The sequence below is a fragment of the Carcharodon carcharias genome, chromosome 34 (assembly GCF_017639515.1).
Source record: "Carcharodon carcharias isolate sCarCar2 chromosome 34, sCarCar2.pri, whole genome shotgun sequence".
In the NCBI taxonomy this organism is placed as follows: Eukaryota; Metazoa; Chordata; class Chondrichthyes; order Lamniformes; family Lamnidae; genus Carcharodon; species Carcharodon carcharias.
The window spans coordinates 29,581,124-29,604,561 of NC_054500.1; the positions used below are offsets into that span (position 1 = coordinate 29,581,124).

The window sequence follows — 23,438 nt, forward strand, 5'->3', positions numbered from 1 at the left end:
TACAGTGAGGGCTGTGGGGTATATCAGAGTGTTACAGTGAGGGGTGTGGGGTATATCAGAGTGTTACAGTGTGAGGTATATCAGAGTGTAACAGTGAGGAGTGTGGGATATATTAGAGTGTTACAGAGAAGGGTATGGGATATATTAGAGTGAGGGGTGTGTGGTATATCAGAGTGTTACAGTAAGGAGTGTGGGGTATATCAAAGTTTTACTGTGAGGGGTGTGGGATATATCAGAGTGTTACACTGAGGGGTGTGGGGTATATTACAGTGTTAAAGTGAGGGTGTGGGGTATATCAGAGTGTTACAGTGAGGGGTGTGGGATATATTAGAGTGTTACAGTGAGGGGCGTGGGGTATATCAAAGTGTTAGAGAAAAGGGTGTGAGGTATATCAGTGTTAAAGTGAGGGATGTGGGGTATATTAGAGTGTTACAGTGAGGGATGTGGGGTGTATCAAAGTGTTACAGTGAGGGTGTGGGGTATATCAAACTGTTAGAGTAAGGGGTGTAAGGTATATTAGAGTGTTATAGTGAGGGATGTGAGGTATATTAGAGTGTTACAGTGAGGAGTGTGGGATACATTAGAGTGTTACAGAGAAGGGTGTGGGATATATCAGAGTGTTACAGTGAGGGGTGTGGGATATAACAGAGTGTTACAGTAAGGGGTGTGGGATATATTAGAGTGTTACAGTGAGGGGTGTGGGGTATATCAGAGTATTACAGTGAGTGGAGTGGGGTATATCAAAGTGTTACAGTGAGGGTGTGGGGTAAATCAAAGTGATATTGTGAGGGTGTGGGGTATATCAAAGTGTTACAGTGAGGGTGTGGGGTATATCAAAGTGTTAGAGTAAGGGGTGTGAGGTATATCAGTGTTACAGTGAGGGGTGTGGGATATATCAGAGTGTTACAGTGAGGGGTGTGGGGTGTATCAAAGTGTTACAGTGAGGGGTGTGAGGTATATCAGAGTGTTATAGTGAGGGATGTGGGGTATATTAGAGTGTTACAGTGAGCAGTGTGGGATACATTAGAGTGTTACAGAGAAGGGTGTGGGGTATATCAGAGTGTTACAGTGAGGGATGTGGGATATAGCAGAGTGTTACAGTGAGGGATGTGGGATATATTAGAGTGTTACAGTGAGGGGTGTGGGGTATATTAAAGTGTTACAGTTAGGGGTGTGGGATATATCAGAGTGTTACAGTGAGGGGTGTGGGATATATCAGAGTGTTACAGTGAGGTGTGTGGGGTATATTAGAGTGTTACAGTGAGGGGTGTGGCATATATCAGAGTGTTACAGTGAGGGGTGTGGGGTATATCAGGGTGTTACAGTGAGGGGTGTGGGGTATATCAGAGTGTTACAGTGAGGGGTGTGGGGTATATCAGATTGTTACAGTGAGGAGTGTGGGGTATATCAGAGTGTTACAGTGAGGGGTGTGGGGTATAACAGAGTGTTACAGTGAGGGGTGTGGGATATAAAAGAGTGTTACAGTGAGTGGTGCGGGGTATAACAAAGTGGTACAGTGAGGGTGTGGGGTATATCAAAGTGTTACAGTGAGGGTGTGGGGTATATCAAAGTGTTACAGTAAGGGGTGTGAGGTATATCATTGTTACAGTGAGGGGTGTGGGGTATATCAGAATGTTACAGTGAGGGGTGTGGGATATATCAGAGTGTTACAGTGAGAGGTGTGGGGTATATTAGAATGTTAAAGTGAGGGATGTGGGGTATATCAGATTGTTACAGTGAGAAGTGTGGGATATATTAAAGTGTTACATAGAAGATTGTAAGGGTATATTAGAGTGAGGGGGGTGGGGTATATCAGAGTGTTACAGTGAGGGGTGTGGGATATATCAGAGTGTTACAGTGAGGGGTGTGGGATATATTAGAGTTTTACAGTTAGGGGTGTGGGGTATATTAGAGTGTTACAGTGAAGGGTGTGGGGTATATCAGAGTGTTACAATAAGGGATGTGGGGTATATTAGAGTGTTACAGTGAGGGGTGAGGGGTATATCAAGGTGTTACAGTGAGGGGGTGGGGTATATCAAAGTGTTAGAGTAAGATGTGTGAGGTATATCAGAGTGTTATAGAGAGGGATCTGGGCTATATTGGAGTGTTACAGTGAGGAGTGTGGGATATATTAGAGTGTTAGAATGAGGGGTGTGTGGTATATCAGATTGTTACAGTGAGGGGTGTGGGGTATTTCAGAGTGTTACTGTGAGGGGTGTGGGATATATCAAAATGGTACACTGAGGGTGTGGGGTATATTAGAGTGTTAAAGTGAGGGGTGTGAGGTATATCAGAGTGTTACAGTGAGGGGTGTGGGATATATTAGAGAGTTACAGTTAGGGGTGTGGGGTATATCAGAGTGTTACAGTGAGGAGTGTGGGGTATATCAGAGTGTTAGAGTAAGGGGTGTGAGGTATATCAGAGTGTTATAGTGAGGGATGTGGGGTATATTAGAGAGTTACAGTGAGGGGTGTGGGATATATTAGAGTATTACAGAGAAGGGTGTGGGGTATATTAGTGTGAGGGGTGTGGGGTATATCAGAGTGTTACAGTGAGGGGTGTGGGATATATCAGAGTGTCACAGTGAGGGGTGTGGGGTATAGCAGAGTGTTACTGTGAGGGGTGTGGGATATATTAGAGTGTTACAGTGAGGGGTGTGGGATATATCAGTGTTACCGTGAGGGGTGTGGGGTATATCGGAGTTGTACAGTGAGGGGTGTGGGGAATATTAGAGTGTTACAGTGATGGGTGTGGGGTATATCAGAGTGTTACAGTGAAGGGTGTGAGGTATATCAGATTGTTACAGTGAGAAGTGTGGGATATATTAAAGTGTTACATAGAAGATTGTAAGGGTATATTAGAGTGAGGGGTGTGGGGTATATCAGAGTGTTACAGTGAGGGGTGTGGGATATATCAGAGTTTTACAGTGAGGGGTGTGGGATATATTAGAGTTTTACAGTTAGGGGTGTGGGGTATATTAGAGTGTTACAGTGAAGGGTGTGGGGTATATCAGAGTGTTACAATAAGGGATGTGGGGTATATTAGAGTGTTACAGTGAGGGGTGAGGGGTATATCAAGGTGTTACAGTGAGGGGGTGGGGTATATCAAAGTGTTAGAGTAAGATGTGTGAGGTATATCAGAGTGTTATAGAGAGGGATCTGGGCTATATTGGAGTGTTACAGTGAGGAGTGTGGGATATATTAGAGTGTTAGAATGAGGGGTGTGTGGTATATCAGATTGTTACAGTGAGGGGTGTGGGGTATTTCAGAGTGTTACTGTGAGGGGTGTGGGATATATCAAAATGGTACACTGAGGGTGTGGGGTATATTAGAGTGTTAAAGTGAGGGGTGTGAGGTATATCAGAGTGTTACAGTGAGGGGTGTGGGATATATTAGAGAGTTACAGTTAGGGGTGTGGGGTATATCAGAGTGTTACAGTGAGGAGTGTGGGGTATATCAGAGTGTTAGAGTAAGGGGTGTGAGGTATATCAGAGTGTTATAGTGAGGGATGTGGGGTATATTAGAGTGTTACAGTGAGGGGTGTGGGATATATCAGAGTGTTACAGTGTGGGGTGTGGGATATATTAGAGTTTTACAGTTAGGGGTGTGGGGTATATTAGAGTGTTACAGTGAGGGGTGTGGGTTATATCAGAGTGTTACAGTGAGGAATGTGGGGTATATCAGTTTGTTCCAGTGAGGGGTGTGGTTTGTATCAAGGGGTGTGTGATATATCAGAGTGCTACCGTGATGGATGTGGGTTATATCAGGTTGTTCAAGTGAGAAATGTAGGATATATAAGAGTGTTAGAGTAAGGGGTGCAGATTATACTTTGTGGGAACCGTTAGGGGAATCAGCAATATTTGAGTGTTACAGTGAGGGGTATATCAGAGTGTTACAGTGAGGGGTGTGGGGTATATTAGAGTGTTACCGTGAGGGGTGTGGGGTATAACGGAGTGTTACAGTGAGGGGTGTGGGATATAAAAGAGTGTTACAGTGAGGGGTGTGGGGTATATCAGAGTGTTACAGTGAGGGGTGTGGGTATATCAGAGTGTAACTGTAATGGGTGTGGGATATATCAGAGTGTTACAGTGATGGGTGTGGGGTATAAAAAGTGGTACAGTGAGGGTGTGGGGTATATCAAAGTGTTACAATGAGGGATGTGGGGTATATTAGAGTGTTACAGTGAGGGGTGTGGGGTATATCAAAGTGTTACAGTGAGGGTGTGGGGTATATCCAAGTGTTAGAGTAAGATGTGTGAGGTATATCAGAGTGTTATAGAGAGGGATCTGGGGTATATTGGAGTCTTACAGTGAGGAGTGTGGGATATATTAGAGTGTTAGAGTGAGGGGTGTGTGGTATATCCGATTGTTACAGTTAGGGGTGTGGGATATATCAGAGTGTAACAGCGACGGGTGTGGGATATATCAGAGTGTTACAGTGAGGGTGTGGGGTATATCAAAGTGTTAGAGTAAGGGGTGTGAGGTATATCAGTGTTACAGTGAGGGATGTGGGGTATATCAGAGTGTTACAATGAGGGGTGTGGGCTATATCAGAGTGTAACAGTGAGGGGTGTGGGATATATCAGTGTTACAGTGAGGGTGTGGGGTATATCAAAGTGTTAGAGTAAGGGGTGTGAGGTATATCAGAGTGTTATAGTGAGGGATGTGGGGTATATTAGAGAGTTATAGTGAGGAGTGTGGGATATATTAGAGTATTACAGAGAAGGGTGTGGGGTATATTAGAGTGAGGTGTGTGGGGTATATCAGAGTGTTACAGTGAGGGGTGTGGTGTATATCAGAGTGTTACTGTGAGGGGTGTGGGATATATTAGAGTGTTACAGTGAGGGGTGTGGGATATATCATAGTGTTACAGTGAGGGGTGTGGGGTATATCAGAGTTTTACAGTGAGGGGTGTCGGGAATATTAGAGTGTTACAGTGATGAGTGTGGGGTATATCAGAGTGTTACAGTGAAGGGTGTGAGGTATATCAGATTGTTACAGTGAGAAGTGTGGGATATATTAAAGTGTTACATAGAAGATTGTGGGGTATATTAGAGTGAGGGGGGTTGGGTATATCAGAGTGTTACAGTGAGGGGTGTGGGATATATCAGAGTGTTACAGTGAGGGGTGTGGGATTTATTAGAGTTTTACAGTTAGGGGTGTGGGGTATATTAGAGTGTTACAGTGAGGGGTGTGGTTTGTATCAAGGGGTGTGTGATATATCAGAGTGCTACAGTGATGGATGTGGGTTATATCAGGTTGTTCAAGTGAGAAATGTAGGATATATAAGAGTGTTAGAGTAAGGGGTGCAAATTATACTTTGTGGGAACCGTTAGGGGAATCAGCAATATTTGAGTGTTACAGTGAAGGGTATATCAGAGTGTTACAGTGAGGGGTGTGGGGTATTTTAGAGTGTTACCGTGAGGGGTGTCGGATATATCAGAGTGTTACATTGAGGGGTTTGGGGTATATTAGAGTGTTACAGTGAGGGGTGTGGGGTATATCAGAGTGTTACAGTGAGGGGAGTGGGGTACATTAGAGTGTTACAGTGAGGGGTGTGGGGTATATCAGAGTGTTACCGTGAGGGGTGTCGGATATATCAGAGTGTTACATTGAGGGGTTTGGGGTATATTAGAGTTTTACAGTGAGGGGTGTGGGGTATATCAGAGTGTTACAGTGAGGGGAGTGGGGTACATTAGAGTGTTACAGTGAGGGGTGTTGGGTATATCAGAGTGTTACAGTGAGGGGAGTGGGATATATTAGAGTGTTACAGTGACGGGTGTGGGATATATTAGACAGTTACAGTGTGGAGTGTGGGGTATATCAAAGTGTTAAAGTGAGGGGTGTGGGGTATATCAGAGTGTTACAGTGAGGGGTGTGGGGTATATCAGAGTGTTACAGTGAGGGGTGTGGGGTATAACAGAGTGTTACAGTGAGTGGTGTGGGATATAACAAAGTGGTACAGTGAGGGTGTGGGGTACATCAAAGTGTTACAGTGAGGGTGTGGGGTATATCAAAGTGTTACAGTAAGGAGTGTGAGGCATATCATTGTTACAGTGAGGGGTGTGGGGTATATCAGAGTGTTACAGTGAGGTGTGTGGGATATATCAGAGTGTTACAGTGAGGTGTGTGGGGTATATCAGAGTGTTACAGTGAAGGGTGTGGTGTATATCAGAGTGTTACAGTGAGGGGTGTGGTGTATATCAAAGTGTTACAGTGAGGGTGTGGGGTATATCAAAGTGTTAGAGTAAGATGTGTGATGTATATCAGAATGTTATAGAGAGGGATCTGGGGTATATTGGAGTGTTACAGTGAGGCGAGTGGGATATATTAGAGTGTTAGAGTGAGGGGTGTGTGGTAAATCTGATTGTTACAGTGAGGGGTGTAGGATATATCAGAGTGTTACTGTGAGGGGTGTGGGGTATATCAAAGTGTTACAGTGAGGGTGCGGGGTATATCAAAGTGTTACAGTGAGGGTGTGGGGCATATCAAAGTGTTAGAGTAAGTGGTGTGAGGTATATCAGTGTTCAGTGAGGGATGTGGAGTATATTAGAGTGTTACAGTGAGGGGTGTGGGGTGTATCAAAGTGTTACAGTAAGGGTGTGGGGTATATCAAAGTGTTAGAGTAAGGGGTGAGAGGTATATCAGAGTGTTTTAGTGAGGGATGTGGGGTATATTAGAGTGTTACAGTTATGAGTGTGGGGTATATCAGAGAGTTACAGTGAGGTGTGTGGGTTATATCAAAGTGTTAGAGTAAGTGGTGAGAGGTATATCAGAGTGTTTTAGTGAGGGATGTCGGCTATATTAGAGTGTTACAGAGAAGGGTTTGGGGTATATTAGAGTGAGGGATGTGAGGTATATCAGAGTGTTACAGTGAGGTGTGTGGGATATATCAGAGTGTTACAGTGAGGGGTGTGGGATATATTAGAGTGTTACATTGAGGGATGTGGGGTCTATTAGAGTGTTACAGTGAGGGGTGTGGGGTATATCAGAGAGTTACAGTGAGGTGTGTGGGTTATATTAGAGTGTTACATTGAGGGGTGTGGGGTATATCAGGCTGCTACAGTGAGGGATGTGGGGTATATTAGAGTGTTACAGTGAGGGGTGTGTGGTATATCAGAGTGTTACAGTGAGGGGTGTGTGGTATATCAGATTGTTACAATGAGGAGTGTTGGGTACATCAGAGTGTTACAGTGAAGGGTGTGGGATATATCAGAGTGTTACAGTGAGGTGTGTGGGGTATATCAGTGTGTTCCAGTGAGGGGTGTAGTTTGTATCAAAGGGGGTGGGATATATCAGAGTGCTACAGTGAGGGATGTGGGTTATATCAGGTTGTTTCAGTGAGAAATGTAGGATATATCAGAGTGTTAGAGTAAGGGGTGCAGATTATACTTTGTGGGAACCGTTAGGGGAATCAACAATATTTGAGCGTTACAGTGAGGGGTATATCAGATTGTTACAGTGAGGGGTGTGGGGTATAACATAGTGTTACGGTGAGGGGTGTGGGATATATCAGAGTGTTAGAGTGAGGTGTGTGGGGTATATCAGAGTGTTACCGTGAGGAGTGTTGGGTATATCAGAGTGTTACAGTGAGGGGTGTGGGATATATCAAAGTGTTACAGTGAGGGTGTGGGGTATATCAAAGTGTTACAGTGAGTGTGTGGGGTATATCATAGTGTTATAGTAAGTGGTTTGAGGTATATCAGAGTGTTACAGTGAGGGATGTGGGGTATATCAGAGTGTTACTGTGAGGGGTGTGGGGTATATCAGAGTGTAACAGTGAGAGGTGTGGGATATGTCAGAGTGTTACAGTGAGGGTGTGGGGTATATCAAAGTGTTAGAGTAAGGGGTGTGGGGTATATCAGAGTGTTACAGTGAGGGATGTTGGGTATATTAGAGTGTTACAGTGAGGAGTGTGGGATATATTACAGTGTTACAGAGAAGGGTGTGGGGTATATCTGAGTGTTACAGTGAGGTGTGTGGGATATATCAGAGTGTTACAGTGAGGGGTTTGGGATATATTAGAGTGTTACAGTGAGGGGTTTGGGGTATTTTAGAGTTTTATGGTGAGGGGTGTGGGGTATATCAGAGTGTTACAATGAGGGTGTGAGGTATATCAAAGTGTTAGACTAAGGGGTGTGAGGTATTTCAGAGTGTTACAGTGAGGGATGTGGGGTATATCAGAGTGTTACAGTGAGGGGTGTGGGGTATATCAGAGTGTAACAGTGAGGGGTGTGGGATATATCAGAGTGTTACAGTGAGGGTGTGGGGTATATCAAAGTGTTAGAGTAAGGGGTGTGAGGTATATCAGTGTTACAGTGAGGGATGTGGGGTATATTAGAGTGTTACAGTGAGGGGTGTGGGGTGTATCAAAGTGTTAGAGTAAGGGGTGTGAGGTATATCAGAGTGTTATAGTGAGGGATGTGGGGTATATTAGAGAGTTACAGTGAGGAGTGTGGGATATATTAGAGTATTACAGAGAAGGGTGTGGGGTATATTAGAGTGAGGGGTGTGGGGTATATCAGAGTGTTACAGTGAGGGTTGTGGGATATATCAGAGTGTTACAGTGAGGGTTGTGGGGTATATCAGAGTGTTACTGTGAGGGGTGTGGGATATATTAGAGTGTTATAGAGAAGGGTGTGGGGTATATCAGAGTGTTACAGTGAGGTGTGTGGGATATATCAGAGTGTTACAGTGAGGGGTTTGGGATATATTAGAGTGTTACAGTGAGGGGTGTGGGATATATCAGAGTGTTACAGTGAGGGGTGTGGGGAATATTAGAGTGTTACAGTGATTGGTGTGGGGTATATCAGTTTGTTACAGTGAAGGGTGTGATGTATATCAGATTGTTACAGTGAGAAGTGTGGGATATATTAAAGTGTTACATAGAAGATTGTGGGGTATATTAGAGTGAGGGGGTTTGGGTATATCAGAGTGTTACAGTGAGGGGAGTGGGATATATCAGAGTTTTACAGTGAGGTGTGTGGGATATATCAGAGTGTTACAGTGAGGGATTTGGGATATCTAGAGTGTTACAGTGAGGGGTTTGGGGTATTTTAGAGTTTTACAGTGAGGGGTGTGGGGTATATCAGAGTGTTACAATGAGGGTGTGAGGTATATCAAAGTGTTAGACTAAGGGGTGTGAGGTATATCAGAGTGTTACAATGAGGGTGTGAGGTATATCAAAGTGTTAGACTAAGGGCTGTGAGGTATATCAGAGTGTTACAGTGAGGGATGAGGGGTATATCAGAGTGTTACAGTGAGCGGTGTGGGGTATATCAGAGTGTAACAGTGAAGGGTGTGGGATATATCAGAGTGTTACAGTGAGGGTGTGGGATATATCAAAGTGTTAGAGTAAGGGGTGTGAGGTATATCAGAGTGTTATAGTGAGGGATGTGGGGTATATTGGAGAGTTACAGTGAGGAGTGTGGGATATATTAGAGTATTACAGAGAAAGGTGTGGGGTATATTAGAGTGAGGGGTGTGTGGTATATCAGAGTGTTACAGTGAGGGGTGTGGGATATATCAGAGTGTTACAGTGAGGGTTGTGGGGTATATCAGAGTGTTACTGTGAGGGGTGTGGGATATATTAGAGTGTTACAGTGAGGGGTTTGGGATATATTAGAGTGTTACAGTGAGGGGTTTGGGGTATTTTAGAGTTTTATAGTGAGGGGTGTGGGGTATATCAGAGTGTTACAATGAGGGTGTGAGGTATATCAAAGTGTTAGACTAAGGGGTGTGAGGTATTTCAGAGTGTTACAGTGAGGGATGTGGGGTATATCAGAGTGTTACAGTGAGGGGTGTGGGGTATATCAGAGTGTAACAGTGAGGGGTGTGGGATATATCAGAGTGTTACAGTGAGGGTGTGGGGTATATCAAAGTGTTAGAGTAAGGGGTGTGAGGTATATCAGTGTTACAGTGAGGGATGTGGGGTATATTAGAGTGTTACAGTGAGGGGTGTGGGGTGTATCAAAGTGTTAGAGTAAGGGGTGTGAGGTATATCAGAGTGTTATAGTGAGGGATGTGGGGTATATTAGAGAGTTACAGTGAGGAGTGTGGGATATATCAGAGTGTTACAGTGAGGGGTTTGGGATATATTAGAGTGTTACAGTGAGCGGTTTGGGGTATTTTAGAGTTTTACAGTGAGGGGTGTGGGGTATATCAGAGTGGCACAATGAGGGTGTGAGGTTTATCAAAGTGTTAGACTGAGGGGTGTGAGGTATATCAGAGTGTTACAATGAGGGTGTGAGGTTTATCAAAGTGTTAGACTAAGGGGTGTGAGGTATATCAGAGTGTTACAGTGTGGGATGAGGGTTATATCAGAGTGTTACAGTGAGGGGTGTGGGGTATATCAGAGTGTAACAATGAGGGGTGTGGGATATATCAGAGTGTTACAGTGAGGGTGTGGGGTATATCTAAGTGTTAGAGTAAGGGGTGTGAGGTATATCAGAGTGTTATAGTGAGGGATGTCGGTTATATTAGAGAGTTACAGTGAGGAGTGTGGGATATATTAGAGTATTACAGAGAAGGGTGTGGGGTATGTTAGAGTGAGGGGTGTGGGGTATATCAGAGTGTTACAGTGAGGGGTGTGGGATATATCAGAGTGTTACAGTGAGGGTTGTGGGGTATATCAGAGTGTTACTGTGAGGGATGTGGGATATATTAGAGTGTTACAGTGAGGGGTGTGGGATATATCAGAGTGTTACTGTGAGGGGTGTGGGGAATATTAGAGTGTTACAGTGATTGGTGTGGGGTATATCAGTTTGTTACAGTGAAGGGTGTGATGTATATCAGATTGTTACAGTGAGAAGTGTGGGATATATTAAAGTGTTACATAGAAGATTGTGGGGTATATTAGAGTGAGGGGGGTTGGGTATATCAGAGTGTTACAGTGAGGGGTGTGGGATATATCAGAGTGTTACAGTGAGGTGTGTGGGATATATCAGAGTGTTACAGTGAGGGGTTTGGGATATCTAGAGTGTTACAGTGAGGGGTTTGGGGTACTTTAGAGTTTTACAGTGAGGGGTGTGGGGTATATCAGAGTGTTACAATGAGGGTGTGAGGTATATCAAAGTGTTAGACTAAGGGGTGTGAGGTATATCAGAGTGTTACAATGAGGGTGTGAGGTATATCAAAGTGTTAGACTAAGGGGTGTGAGGTATATCAGAGTGTTACAGTGAGGGATGTGGGGTATATCAGAGTGTTACAGTGAGCGGTGTGGGGTATATCAGAGTGTAACAGTGAGGGGTGTGGGATATATCAGAGTGTTAAAGTGAGGGTGTGGGGTATATCAAAGTGTTAGAGTAAGGGGTGTGAGGTATATCAGAGTGTTATAGTGAGGGATGTGGGGTATATTGGAGAGTTACAGTGAGGAGTGTGGGATATATTAGAGTATTACAGAGAAGGGTGTGGGGTATATTAGAGTGAGGGGTGTGTGGTATATCAGAGTGTTACAGTGAGGGGTGTGGGATATATCAGAGTGTTACAGTGAGGGTTGTGGTGTATATCAGAGTGTTACTGTGAGGGGTGTGGGATATATTAGAGTGTTACAGTGAGGGGTGTGGGATATATCAGAGTGTTACAGTGAGGGGTGTGGGGTATATCAGAGTTTTACAGTGAGGGGTGTGGGGAATATTAGAGTGTTACAGTGATTGGTGTGGGGTATATCAGTTTGTTACAGTGAAGGGTGTGATGTATATCAGATTGTTACAGTGAGAAGTGTGGGATATATTAAAGTGTTACATAGAAGATTGTGGGGTATATTAGAGTGAGGGGGGTTGGCTATATCAGAGTGTTACAGTGAGGGGTGTGGGATATATCAGAGTGTTACAGTGAGGTGTGTGGGATATATTAGAGTTTTACAGTTAAGGTTGTGGGGTATATCAGATTGTTACAGTGAGGAGTGTGGGATATATCAGAGTGTTACAGTGAGGTGTGTGGGGTATATCAGTGTGTTCCAGTGAGGGGTGTAGTTTTTATCAAGGGGTGTGTGATATATCATTGTGCTACAGTGAGGGGTGTGGGTTATATCAGTTTGTTTCAGTGAGAATTGTTGGATTTATCAGAGTGTTAGAGTAAGGGGTGCAGATTATACTATGTGGGAACCGTTAGGGGAATCAGCAATATTTGAGTGTTACAGTGAGGGGTATATCAGATTGTTACAGTGAGGGGTGTGGGGGTTATCAGAGTGTTACAGTGAGGGGTGTGGTGTATAACAGAGTGTTACGGTGAGGGGTGTGGGATATATCAGAGTGTTAGAGTGAGGTGTGTGGGGTATATCTGAGTGTTACAGTGAGGGGTGTAGGGTATATCAGAGTGTTACAGTATGGGTTGTGGGATATATCAGAGTGTTACAGTGAGGGGTGTGAGGTATATCAGAGTGTTACAGTGAGGAGTGTGGGGTATAACAGAGTGTAACAGTGAGGGGTGTGGGATATATCAGAGTGTTACAGTGAGGGGTGTGGAATATATTAGAGTGTTACAATGAGGGTTGTGGGGTATATTAGAGTGTTACAGTGAGGGGTGTGGGGTATATTAGAGTGTTACAGTGAGGGGTGTGCGATATATCAAAGTGTTACTGTGAGGGGTGTGGGGTAAATGCATAGTGTTACAGTGAATGTGTGGGGTATATCAAAGTGTTACAGTGAGTGTGTGGGGTATATCAAAGTGTTATAGTAAGGGGTTTGAGGTATATCAGAGTGTTACAGTGAGGTATGTGGGGTATATTAGAGTGTTACAGTGAGGAGTGTGGGATATATTAGAGTGTTACAGAGAAGGGTGTGGGTTATATTAGAGTGCGGGGTGTGGGGTATTTCAGAGTCTTACAGTGAGGGGTGTGAGGTATATCAGAGTGTTACAGTGAGGAGTGTGGGGTATATCAGAGTGTTACTGTGAGGGATGTGGGGTATATTAGAGTGTTACAGTGAGGTGTGTGGGATATATTAGAGCGTTACAGTGAGGGGTGTGAGATATATTATAGTGTTACAGTGAGGGATGTGCGGTATTTTAGAATTTTACAGTGAGGGGTGTTGTGTATATCTCAGTGTTACAGTGAAGCGTGTGGGGTATATCAGAGTGTTACAATGAGGGTGTGAGGAATATCAAAGTGTTAGTCTAAGGGGTGTGAGGTATATCAGAGTGTTACAGTGAGGAGTGTGGGGTATATCAGAGTGTTACAGTGAGTGCTGTGGGGTATATTAGAGTGTTAAACTGAGGGGTGTGGGATATATTAGAGTTTTACAGTGAGGGGTGTGGGGTATATTAGCGTGTTACAGTGAGTGGTGTGGGATATATCAAAGTGTTACAGTGAGGGGTGTGGGTTATATCAAAGTGTTACAGTGAGAGTGTGGGGTATATCAAAGTGTTACAGTGAGGGTGTGGGGTATATCAAAGTGTTAGAGTAAGGGGAGTGAGGTATATCAGTGTTTCAGTGAGGGATGTGGGGTATTTTAGATTGTTACAGTGAGGGGTGTGGGGTATATCAAAGTGTTACAGTGAGGGGTGTGGGGTGTATCAAAGTGTTAGGGTAAAGGGTGTGAGGTATATCAGTGTTACAGTGAGGGATGTGGGGTATATTAGAGTGTTACAGTGAGGGGTGTGGGGTGTATCAAAGTGTTAGAGTAAGGAGTGTGAGGTATATCAGAGTGTTATAGTGAGGGATGTGGGGTATATTAGAGAGTTACAGTGAGTAGTGTGGGATATATTAGAGTATTACAGAGAAGGGTGTGGGGTATATTAGAGTGAGGGGTGTGGGGTATATCAGAGTGTTACAGTGAGGGGTGTGGGATATATCAGAGTGTTACAGTGAGGGTTGTGGGGTATATCAGAGTGTTACTGTGAGGGGTGTGGGATATATTAGAGTGTTACAGTGAGGGGTGTGGGATATATCAGAGTGTTACAGTGAGGGGTGTGGGGTATATCAGGGTTTTACAGTGAGGGGTGTGGGGAGTATTAGAGTGTTACAGTGAGGGGGGTGGGGTATATCAGAGTGTTACAGTGAGGGGTGTGGGGTATATCAGGGTTTTACAGTGAGGGGTGTGGGGAATATTAGAGTGTTACAGTGAGGGGTGTGGGGAATATTAGAGTGTTACAGTGAGGGGTGTGGGGAATATTAGAGTGTTACAGTGATTGGTGTGGGGTATATCAGTTTGTTACAGTGAAGGGTGTGATGTATATCAGATTGTTACAGTGAGAAGTGTGGGATATATTAAAGTGTTACATAGAAGATTGTGGGGTATATTAGAGTGAGGGGGGTTGGGTATATCAGAGTGTTACAGTGAGGGGTGTGGGATATATCAGAGTGTTGCCGTGAGGGGTGTGGGGTATATCAGAGTGTTACAGTGAGGGGAGTGGGGTATATTAGAGTGTTACAGTGAGGGGTGTGGGGTATATTAGAGTGTTACAGTGAGGGGTGTGCGATATATCAAAGTGTTACTGTGAGGGGTGTGGGGTATATCAAAGTGTTACAGTGAGTGTTTGGGGTATATCAAAGTGTTACAGTGAGAGTGTGGGGTATATCAAAGTGTTATAGTAAGGGGTTTGAGGTATATCAGAGTGTTACAGTGAGGAGTGTGGGATATATTAGAGTGTTACAGAGAAGAGTGTGGGGTATATTACAGTGCGGGGTGTGGGGTATTTCAGAGTCTTACAGTGAGGAGTGTGGTATATATTAGAGTGTTACCGTGAGGGATGTGGGGTATATTAGAGTGTTACAGTGAGGGGTGTGGGATATATTAGAGCGTTACAGTGAGGGGTGTGGGGTATATCAGAGTGTTACAGTGATGGATGTTGGGTATATTAGAGTGTTACAGTGAGGAGTGTGGTATGTATTAGAGTGTTACAGAGAAGGGTGTGGGGTATATTAGCGTGAGGGGTGTGGGGTATATTAGAGTGTTACAGTGAGGTGTGTGGGATATATCAGAGTTTTACAGTGAGGGGTGTGGGATATATCAGAGTGTTACAGTGAGGGGTGTGGGATATATTAGAGTTTTACAGTTAGGGGTGTGGGGTATATTAGAGTGTTACAGTGAGGGTTGTGGAGTATATCAGTTTGTTCCAGTGACGGGTGTGTTTTGTATCAAGGGGTGTGTGATATATCAGATTGCTACAGTGATGGATGTGGGTTATATCAGGTTGTTCAAGTGAGAAATGTAGGATATATAAGAGTGTTAGAGTAAGGGGTGCAGATTATACTTTGTGGGAACCGTTAGGGGAATCAGCAATATTTGAATGTTACAGTGAGGGGTGTATCAGAGTGTTACAGTGAGGGGTGTGGGGTATATTAGAGTGTTACCGTGAGGGGTGTCGGATATATCAGAGTGTTACAGTGAGGGGTGTGGGATATATTAGTGTGTTACAGTGAGGGGTGTGGGGTATATCAGAGTGTTACAGTGAGGGGTGTGGGGTACATTAGAGTGTTACAGTGAGGGGTGTGGGGTATATCAGTTTGTTACAGTGATGGGTGTGGGATATATCAGAGTGTTACAGTGAGGGGTGTGGGATATATTAGACAGTTACAGTGAGGGGTGTGGGGTATATTAGGGTGTTACAAAGAGGGGTGTGGGGTATATTAGATAGTTACAGTGAGGAGTGTGGGGTATATTAGATTGTTACAGTGAGGTGTGTGGGATATATCAGAGTGTTACTGTGAGGGGTGTGAGGTATATCAAAGTGTTACAGTGAGGGTGTGGGGTATATCAAAGTGTTACAGTGAGGGTGTGGGGTATATCAAAGTGTTACAGTGAGGGTGTGGGGTATATCAAAGTGTTAGAGTAAGGGGTGAGAGGTATATCAGAGTGTTATAGTGAGGGATGTGGGGTATATTAGAGTGTTATAGAGAAGGTTTTGGGGTATATTAGAGTGAGGTGTGTGAGGTATATCAGAGTGTTACAGTGAGGGGTGTGGGATATATCAGAGTGTTACAGTGAGGGGTGTGGGATATATTAGAGTGTTACATTGAGGGATGTGGGGTATATTAGAGTGTTACTGTGAGGGGAGTGGGGTATATCAGAGTGTTACAGTGAGGAGTTTGGGTTATATTAGAGTGTTACATTGAGGGGTGTGGGGTATATCAGGCTGTTACAGTGAGGGATGTGGGGTATATTAGAGTGTTACATTGAGGGGTGTGGGGTATATCAGGGTGTTACAGTGAGGGGTGTGGGGTATATCAGAGTGTTACAGTGAGGGGTGTGGGGTATATCAGATTGTTACAGTGAGGATTGTGGGATATATCAGAGTGTTACAGTGAGGTGTGTGGGGTATATCAGTGTGTTCCAGTGAGGGGTGTAGTTTTTATCACAGTGCTACAGTGAGGGATGTTGGTTATATCAGTTTGTTTCAGTGAGAAATGTAGGTTTTATCAGAGTGTTAGAGTAAGGGGTGCAGATTATACTATGTGGGAACCGTTAGGGGAATCAGCAATATTTGAGCGTTACAGTGAAGGGTATATCAGAATGTTACAGTGAGGGGGGTGGGGGTTATCAGAGTGTTACAGTGAGGGGTGTGGGGTATAACAGAGTGTTACGGTGAGGGGTGTGGGATATATCAGAGTGTTACAGTGAGGGGTGTGGGATATATCAGAGTGTTACAGTGAGGGGTGTGGAATATATTAGAGTGTTACAATGAGGGGTGTGGGGTATATTAGAGTGTTACAGTGAGGGGTGTGGGGTATATCAGAGTGTTACAGTGAGGGGAGTGGGGTATATTAGAGTGTTACAGTGAGGGGTGTGGGGTATATTAGAGTGTTACAGTGAGGGGTGTGGGGTATATTATAGTGTTACAGTGAGGGGTGTGCGATATATCAAAGTGTTACTGTGAGGGGTGTGGGGTATATCAAAGTGTTACAGTGAGTGTGTGGGGTATATCAAAGTGTTACAGTGAGTGTGAGGGGTATATCAAAGTGTTATAGTAAGGGGTTTGAGGTATATCAGAGTGTTACAGTGAGGGATGTGGGGTATATTAGAGTGTTACAGTGAGGAGTGTGGGATATATTAGAGTGTTACAGAGAAGGGTGTGGGTTATATTAGAGTGCGGGGTGTGGGGTATTTCAGAGTCTTACAGTGAGGGGTGTGGTATATATTAGAGTGTTACCGTGAGGGATGTGGGGTATATTAGAGTGTTACAGTGAGGGGTGTGAGATATATTAGAGCGTTACAGTGAGGGGTGTGGGGTATATTAGAGTGTTACAGTGAGGAGTGTGGGATGTATTAGAGTGTTACAGAGAGTGATACAGTGAGGGATGTGGGATATATTAGAGTGTTACAGTGAGGGATGTGGGGTATAGTAGAGTTACATTTAGGGGTGTTGGATACATCAGAGTGTTTCGGTGAGCGGTGTGGAGTATCTTAGAGTTTTACAGTGAGGGGCGTGTGGTATATCAGAGTGTTACCGAGAAGGGTGTGGGGTATATCAAAGTGTTAGATTAAGGGGAGTGAGGTATATCAGAGTGTTACAGTGAGGGATGTGGTGTATATTAGAGTGTTACAGTGAGTGGTGCGGGGTATATCAAAGTGTTACAGTGAGGGATGTGGGTTATATTAGAGTGTTACAGTGAGGGGTGTGGGGTATATTAGAGTGTTACAGTGAGGAGTGTGGGATATATTAGAGTGTTACAGTGAGGGATTTGGGGTATATTAGAGTGTTACAGAGAAGGGTGTGGGATATATTAGAGTGTTACAGTTAGGGGTGTGGGATATATTAGAGTGTTACAGTGAGGGGTGTGGGATATTTTAGACTGTTACAGTGAGGGATGTGGGGTATATTAAAGAGTTACAGTGAGGGGTGTGGGATATATCAGAGTGTTACACTGAGGGGTGTGGGGTATATTAGATTGTTACAGTGAGGGTATGGGGTATATCAGAGTGTTACAGTGAGGGTTTGGGGTATATCAAAGTGTTAGATTAAGGGGTGTGAGGTATATCAATGTGTTACAGTGATGGATGTGGGGTATATTAGGGTGTTACAGTGAGGGGTGTTGGGTACATCAAAGTATTACAGCGAGCAGTGTGGGATATATTAGAGTGTTCCAGAGAGGGATGTGGGGTATATTAGAGTGTTACAGTGAGGGGTGTGGGATATATTAGGGTGTTACAGTCAGGGGTGTGGCGTATATTAGAGTGTTACAGTGAGGGTTGTGGTGTATATCAGAGTGTTACAGTGAGGGTGTGGGGTATATCGAAGTGTTAGAGTAAGGGGTGTGAGGTATATCAGAGTGTTACAGTGAGGGATGTGGGGTATATTAGAGTTTTACAGTGAGGGGTGTGGGGTATATCAGTGTGTTACAGCGATGAGTGTGGTATATATTAGAGTGTTACCGTGAGGGGTGTGGGGTTTATCAGATTGTTACAGTGAGGGGTGTGTGGTATATTAGAGTTTTACAGTCAGCGGTGTGGGATATATTAGAGTGATACAGTGAGGGATGTGGGATATATTAGAGTGTTACAGTGAGGGATGTGGGGTATATTAGAGTGTTACAGTGAGGAGTGTGGGATATATTAGAGTGTTATAGAGAAGGGTGTGGGGTATATTAGAGTGTGGGGTGTGGGGTATTTCAGAGTCTTACAGTGAGGGGTGTGGTATATATTAGAGTGTTGCCGTGAGGGATGTGGGGTATATTAGAGTGTTACAGTGAGGGGTGTGGGATATATTAGAGCGTTACAGTGAGGGGTGTGGGGTATATCAGAGTGTTACAGTGATGGATGTTGGGTATATTAGAGTGTTACAGTGAGGAGTGTGGGATGTATTAGAGTGTTACAGAGAAGGGTGTGGGGTATATTAGAGTGAGGGGTGTGGGGTATATTAGAGTGTTACAGTGAGGTGTGTGGGGTATATCAGAGTGTTACAGTGAGGGGTGTGGGATATATCAGAGTGCTACTGTGAGGGGTGTGAGATATATTATAGTGTTACAGTGAGGGATGTGGGGTATTTTAGAATTTTACAGTGAGGGGTGTTGGGTATATCTCAGTGTTACAGTGAAGCATGTGGGGTATATCAGAGTGTTACAATGAGGGTGTGAGGAATATCAAAGTGTTAGTCTAAGGGGTGTGAGGTATATCAGAGTGTTACAGTGAGGGATGTGGGGTATATTACAGTGTTAGAGTGAGGGGTGTGGGATATATCAACGTGTTACAGTGAGGGGTGTGGGGTATATCAGAGTGTTACAGTGTGGGGTGTGGGATATATTAGAGTGTTACAGTGAGGTGTGTGAGTTATATCAGAGTGTTACAGTGAGGAGTGTGGGGTATATCAGAGTGTTACAGTGAGTGCTGTGGGGTATATTAGAGTGTTAAACTGAGGGGTGTGGGATATATTAGAGTGTTACAGTGAGGGGTGTGGGGTATATTAGCGTGTTACAGTGAGTGGTGTGGGATATATCAAAGTGTTACAGTGAGGGGTGTGGGTTATATCAAAGTGTTACAGTGAGGGGTGTGGGCTATATCAGAGTGTTACAGTGAGGAATGTGGGGTAAATTAGAGTGTTGCAGTGAGGAGTGTGGGATATATTAGAGTGTTACAGGGAAGGGTGTGAGGTATATCAGAGTGTTACAGTGAGGGCTGTGGTGTATATCAGAGTGTTACAGTGAGGGTGTGGGGTATATCAAAGTGTTAGAGTAAGGGGTGTGAGATATATCATAGTGTTACAGTGAGTAGTGTGGTATATATTAGAGTGCTACGGTGAGGGGTGTGGGGTATATCAGAGTGTTACAGTGAGGGATGTGGGGTATATTAGAGTGTTACAGTGAGGAGTGTGGGATATATTAGAATGTTACAGATAAGGGTGTGGGGTATATTAGAGTGAGGGGTTTCGGGTATTTCAGAGTGTTACAGTGAGGGGTGTGGGATATATCAGAATGTTACATTGAGGGGTGTGAGATATATTAGAGTGTTACAGTGAGGGGTGTGGGGCATATCACAGTGTTACTTTGAGGGGTGTGGGGTATATCAGAGTGTTACAGTGAGGGGTGTGTGGTATATTAGAGTGTTACAGTGAGGGGTGTGGGGTATATCAGCGTGTTACAGTGAGGGGTATGGGATATATCAGAGTGTTACAGTGAGGGGTGTGGGATATATAAGGGTGTTACAGTGTGGAGTGTGGGGTATATTACAGTGTTACAGTGAGGGTTGTGGTGTATATCAGAGTGTTACAGTGAGGGTGTGGGTTATATCGAAGTGTTAGTGTAAGCGGTGTGAGGTATATCAGTGTGTTACAGTGAGGGATGTGGGGTATATTAGAGTTTTACAGTGAGGGGTGTGGGGTATATCAGTGTGTTACAGCGATGAGTGTGGTATATATTTGAGTGTTACCGTGAGGGGTGTGGGGTCTATCGGAGTGTTACAGTGAGGGGTGTGTGCTCTATCAGAGTGTTACAGTGAGGAATGTGGGGTAAATTAGAGTGTTGCAGTGAGGAGTGTGGGATATATTAGAGTGTTACAGGGAAGGGTGTGAGGTATATCAGAGTTTTACAGTGAGGGCTGTGGTGTATATCAGAGTGTTACAGTGAGGGTGTGGGGTATATCAAAGTGTTAGAGTAAGGAGTGTGAGATATATCAGAGTGTTACAGTGAGTAGTGTGGTATATATTAGAGTGTTACGGTGAGGGGTGTGGGGTATATCAGAGTGTTACAGTGAGGGATGTGGGATATATTAGTGTGTTACAGTGAGGGATGTGTGGTATATCAGAGTGTTAGAGTAAGAGGTGTGAGCTAGGTGTTGCAGTGAGTGGAATTGGGAATATTTGATGTCATTGAGTGTTGTGGGGTATATCACAGTGTTACGGTGATGGCTGTGCTGTTTAGCTGTGTTATAGCGATGGGCGGAGTGTTAAATTAACTCCCTGCCTACCTATTTGTTGCATGTGAAATGTCCCATGAAAAAAATAGTTATGTGTTGACAGTGTGTGGGTCAAAATTTCTCCTGTTTATGGCATCAGCAACAATAGGTAAACTGATGATTAAATGACTTTACAGTTGGTGGGATCTTGCTGTGCATTTATTGGCTGTGGTGTCTGTTGTTTTCTTGCCCCAAAGGTGTGCGCCTGGATCGTGTGAGGGGTGGTCGACAGAAGTACAAGCGACGGTTTGAGGAGGCAGGTGGTGGATACCTGAACTCACAGTGTTGTCAACCTGGCAAAAAATCAGGTAGTGCTCAAGGCTCCAGATTGCTCAGCCCATTTCTGTTAGTCCTGTGAAGGAACTGTGCGAGGTGATTGGTGAAATCTCTCTATCAGCATTGTGCAAGGGCAGGAGTCACTGCATTCACCAAATTCAATACTGCCTGGAGTGGAAATGTGCTCAGAGGAGGTTTTCTGCTGAATGGTCTTTGAAATATACAGGCACCGCAGCAGGAGGCCTTTCAGCCCAGCATCTCTGTGCTGGCTCTTTATTGAAGCACTCCGAAGCTAATCCCGCTGCACTGCTCTCTCCTCACACTTTCCTTAACTTGGCATATTTGTTGAATTTTCCAATGAAAGAAGCAACCAGCTCAAACAACGCTCTGATAAAAAAAACATTTCATAAAGGGAATTGAAATAATGCTTCTGGGCAAATAGTTAATTCACAGGGAGACATGAGGTCAGGGGAGAAAGGGGGGTCAGGTGAGTCGCAGGGTTGGGCGGTTGAGGGAGGGTCTGAATATTGTGAGGACCAGGGTATGGTGAGGGTCAGAGGGCAGTGAGGGTCAAAGGGCAGTGGCGGTCGGAGGGCGGTGACAGTCAACAGGCAGTGAAGGTCGGAGGACACTAAGGGTCAAAGGGCGGCGAAAGTTAGAGGGCAGTGAGAGTCAGTGTGCAGTGAGGATCAGAGGGTGGTGAGGGTTGGAAGGTGGTGAGGATTGGAGAGGGTGAGGGTCTGAAGGTGGCGAGGGTCGAAGGGCAGTGAGGGTTGAAGGGTAATGAGGGTAATCCGACAGGTTATGAGCTTTCTTTGGTACCTGACTGAGCTAATGACTATCCATCAATCAGAGTCACTGGGAGGCTGCTCATCATTTCAAAACTTTATTTTTTCTTCCAGGGAATAAAATTGTCTCCCATCTCCTGTTGGTGGAACCAGACAAGCTCTTCGCTATAGCTGACCCAACAACCCCTGAGAGTGATGTCAAAGTCCTCACAACACTCTGTGACCTGGCAGACAGAGAACTAGTCGTTATCATTAGCTGGGCGAAACATATCCCAGGTACCAATAACCCCACTGAATGGAAATCTTGGGGGTCACCATGAACCTCCCACATCTTTAAGCATGTGTGAGTGTGATCAAGTATGTGCCCATTTGTGTGTGTGTGTGTGTGTGTGAGTGCGTGAGTGTGTGAGCAAGTGTGAATGTGAGCGAGTGTGAGTGTGAACAAGTATGTGCCCGTTTGTGTGAGTGTGAGTGAGTGTGTGAGCAAGTGTGAATGTGAGCGAGTGTGTGTGTAAGCGTGTGTGAGTGTGAACAATTGTGAATGTGTAAACATGTGTAAATGTGAGCGAGTAAGTGTAAGTGTTGGTGTTGTTCTAGATTTAACTGTTCTGATACACTCTTGGCTGGTCTTCCTCTTTCTAACGTCTATAAACTGGAAATCATCCATAACTTTGCTGACCATGTCCCATCTTGTGCAAAGCCCCATTCCCCTATCACCCCTGTGCTCGCTGACCTACATTGGCTCCTGGTCAGACAAGACCTCGATTCTAAATCTGCCCATCTTTTCAAATCTGTCCATGGTCTTGATCCTCCCTATCTCTGTAATCTCCTCCAGCCTCGGTCACTATCCTCCGATATAGCTACACTGCTCTAATTCTGGCCTCTTGTGCATCCCCGGTTTTAATCTATCCACCATTGGCAGCCATGCCTTCTGTTGCCTGGGCCCCAGGCTCTGGAATTCCCTCCCTAAATCTCTTTGCCTCTCTATCTTTTCTCCTTTAAGAAAATACTTTTACCCAGGTACCAATAACCCCACTGAATGGAAATCTTGGGGGTCACCATGAACCTCCCACATCTTTAAGCAAGTGTGAGTGTGAACAAGTATGTGCCCATTTGTGTGTGTGTGTGTGTGTGTTTAAGTGTGTGAGTGTGTGAGCAAGTGTGAATGTGAGCGAGTGTGAGTGTGAACAAGTTTTGACCAAGCTTTTGGTCATCTGAGCTAATATCTCTTATGTGGCTCAGTGTCATCCTTTATTTTACTGTACTCCTGTGAAGTCCTTTGGGACATTGTAGTATGTTAAAGGTGCTATATTTTGCTGTTGTGTGTGTGTGTTAGAGTTTGTGTGTGTGTGTGTGTCAATGTGTCTGTATGTGTCAGTGTGTTTAAGTGTCAGTGAGTGTGTGTGTTTGCTTGAGTGTGTGTATTTGCATCGTTTACTTGTGAGTCTATGCGTGAGAATGCATGTAAATGTGTTTACGTATGAGTGTGTGTGAGTTCCACGTGAGTGTTTGTGGGATATTGCATAGGGAATTAAACAAAGTGATAAGTCA

At 44.4% G+C, this 23,438-nt stretch overlaps 1 protein-coding gene across 1 annotated transcript in view; it reads left to right on the forward strand.

Moving 5' to 3' along the window:
- Nucleotides 1–23,438, forward strand: part of LOC121272604 (estrogen-related receptor gamma-like) — a 336,701-nt gene that overhangs the window by 121,631 nt on the left and 191,632 nt on the right. The window contains exons 3-4 of the mRNA XM_041179267.1: nt 21,021–21,126; nt 21,985–22,163. Of these exons, the coding sequence (XP_041035201.1) occupies nt 21,021–21,126; nt 21,985–22,163 (285 nt within the window). The remainder of the gene's footprint in view (nt 1–21,020; nt 21,127–21,984; nt 22,164–23,438) is intronic.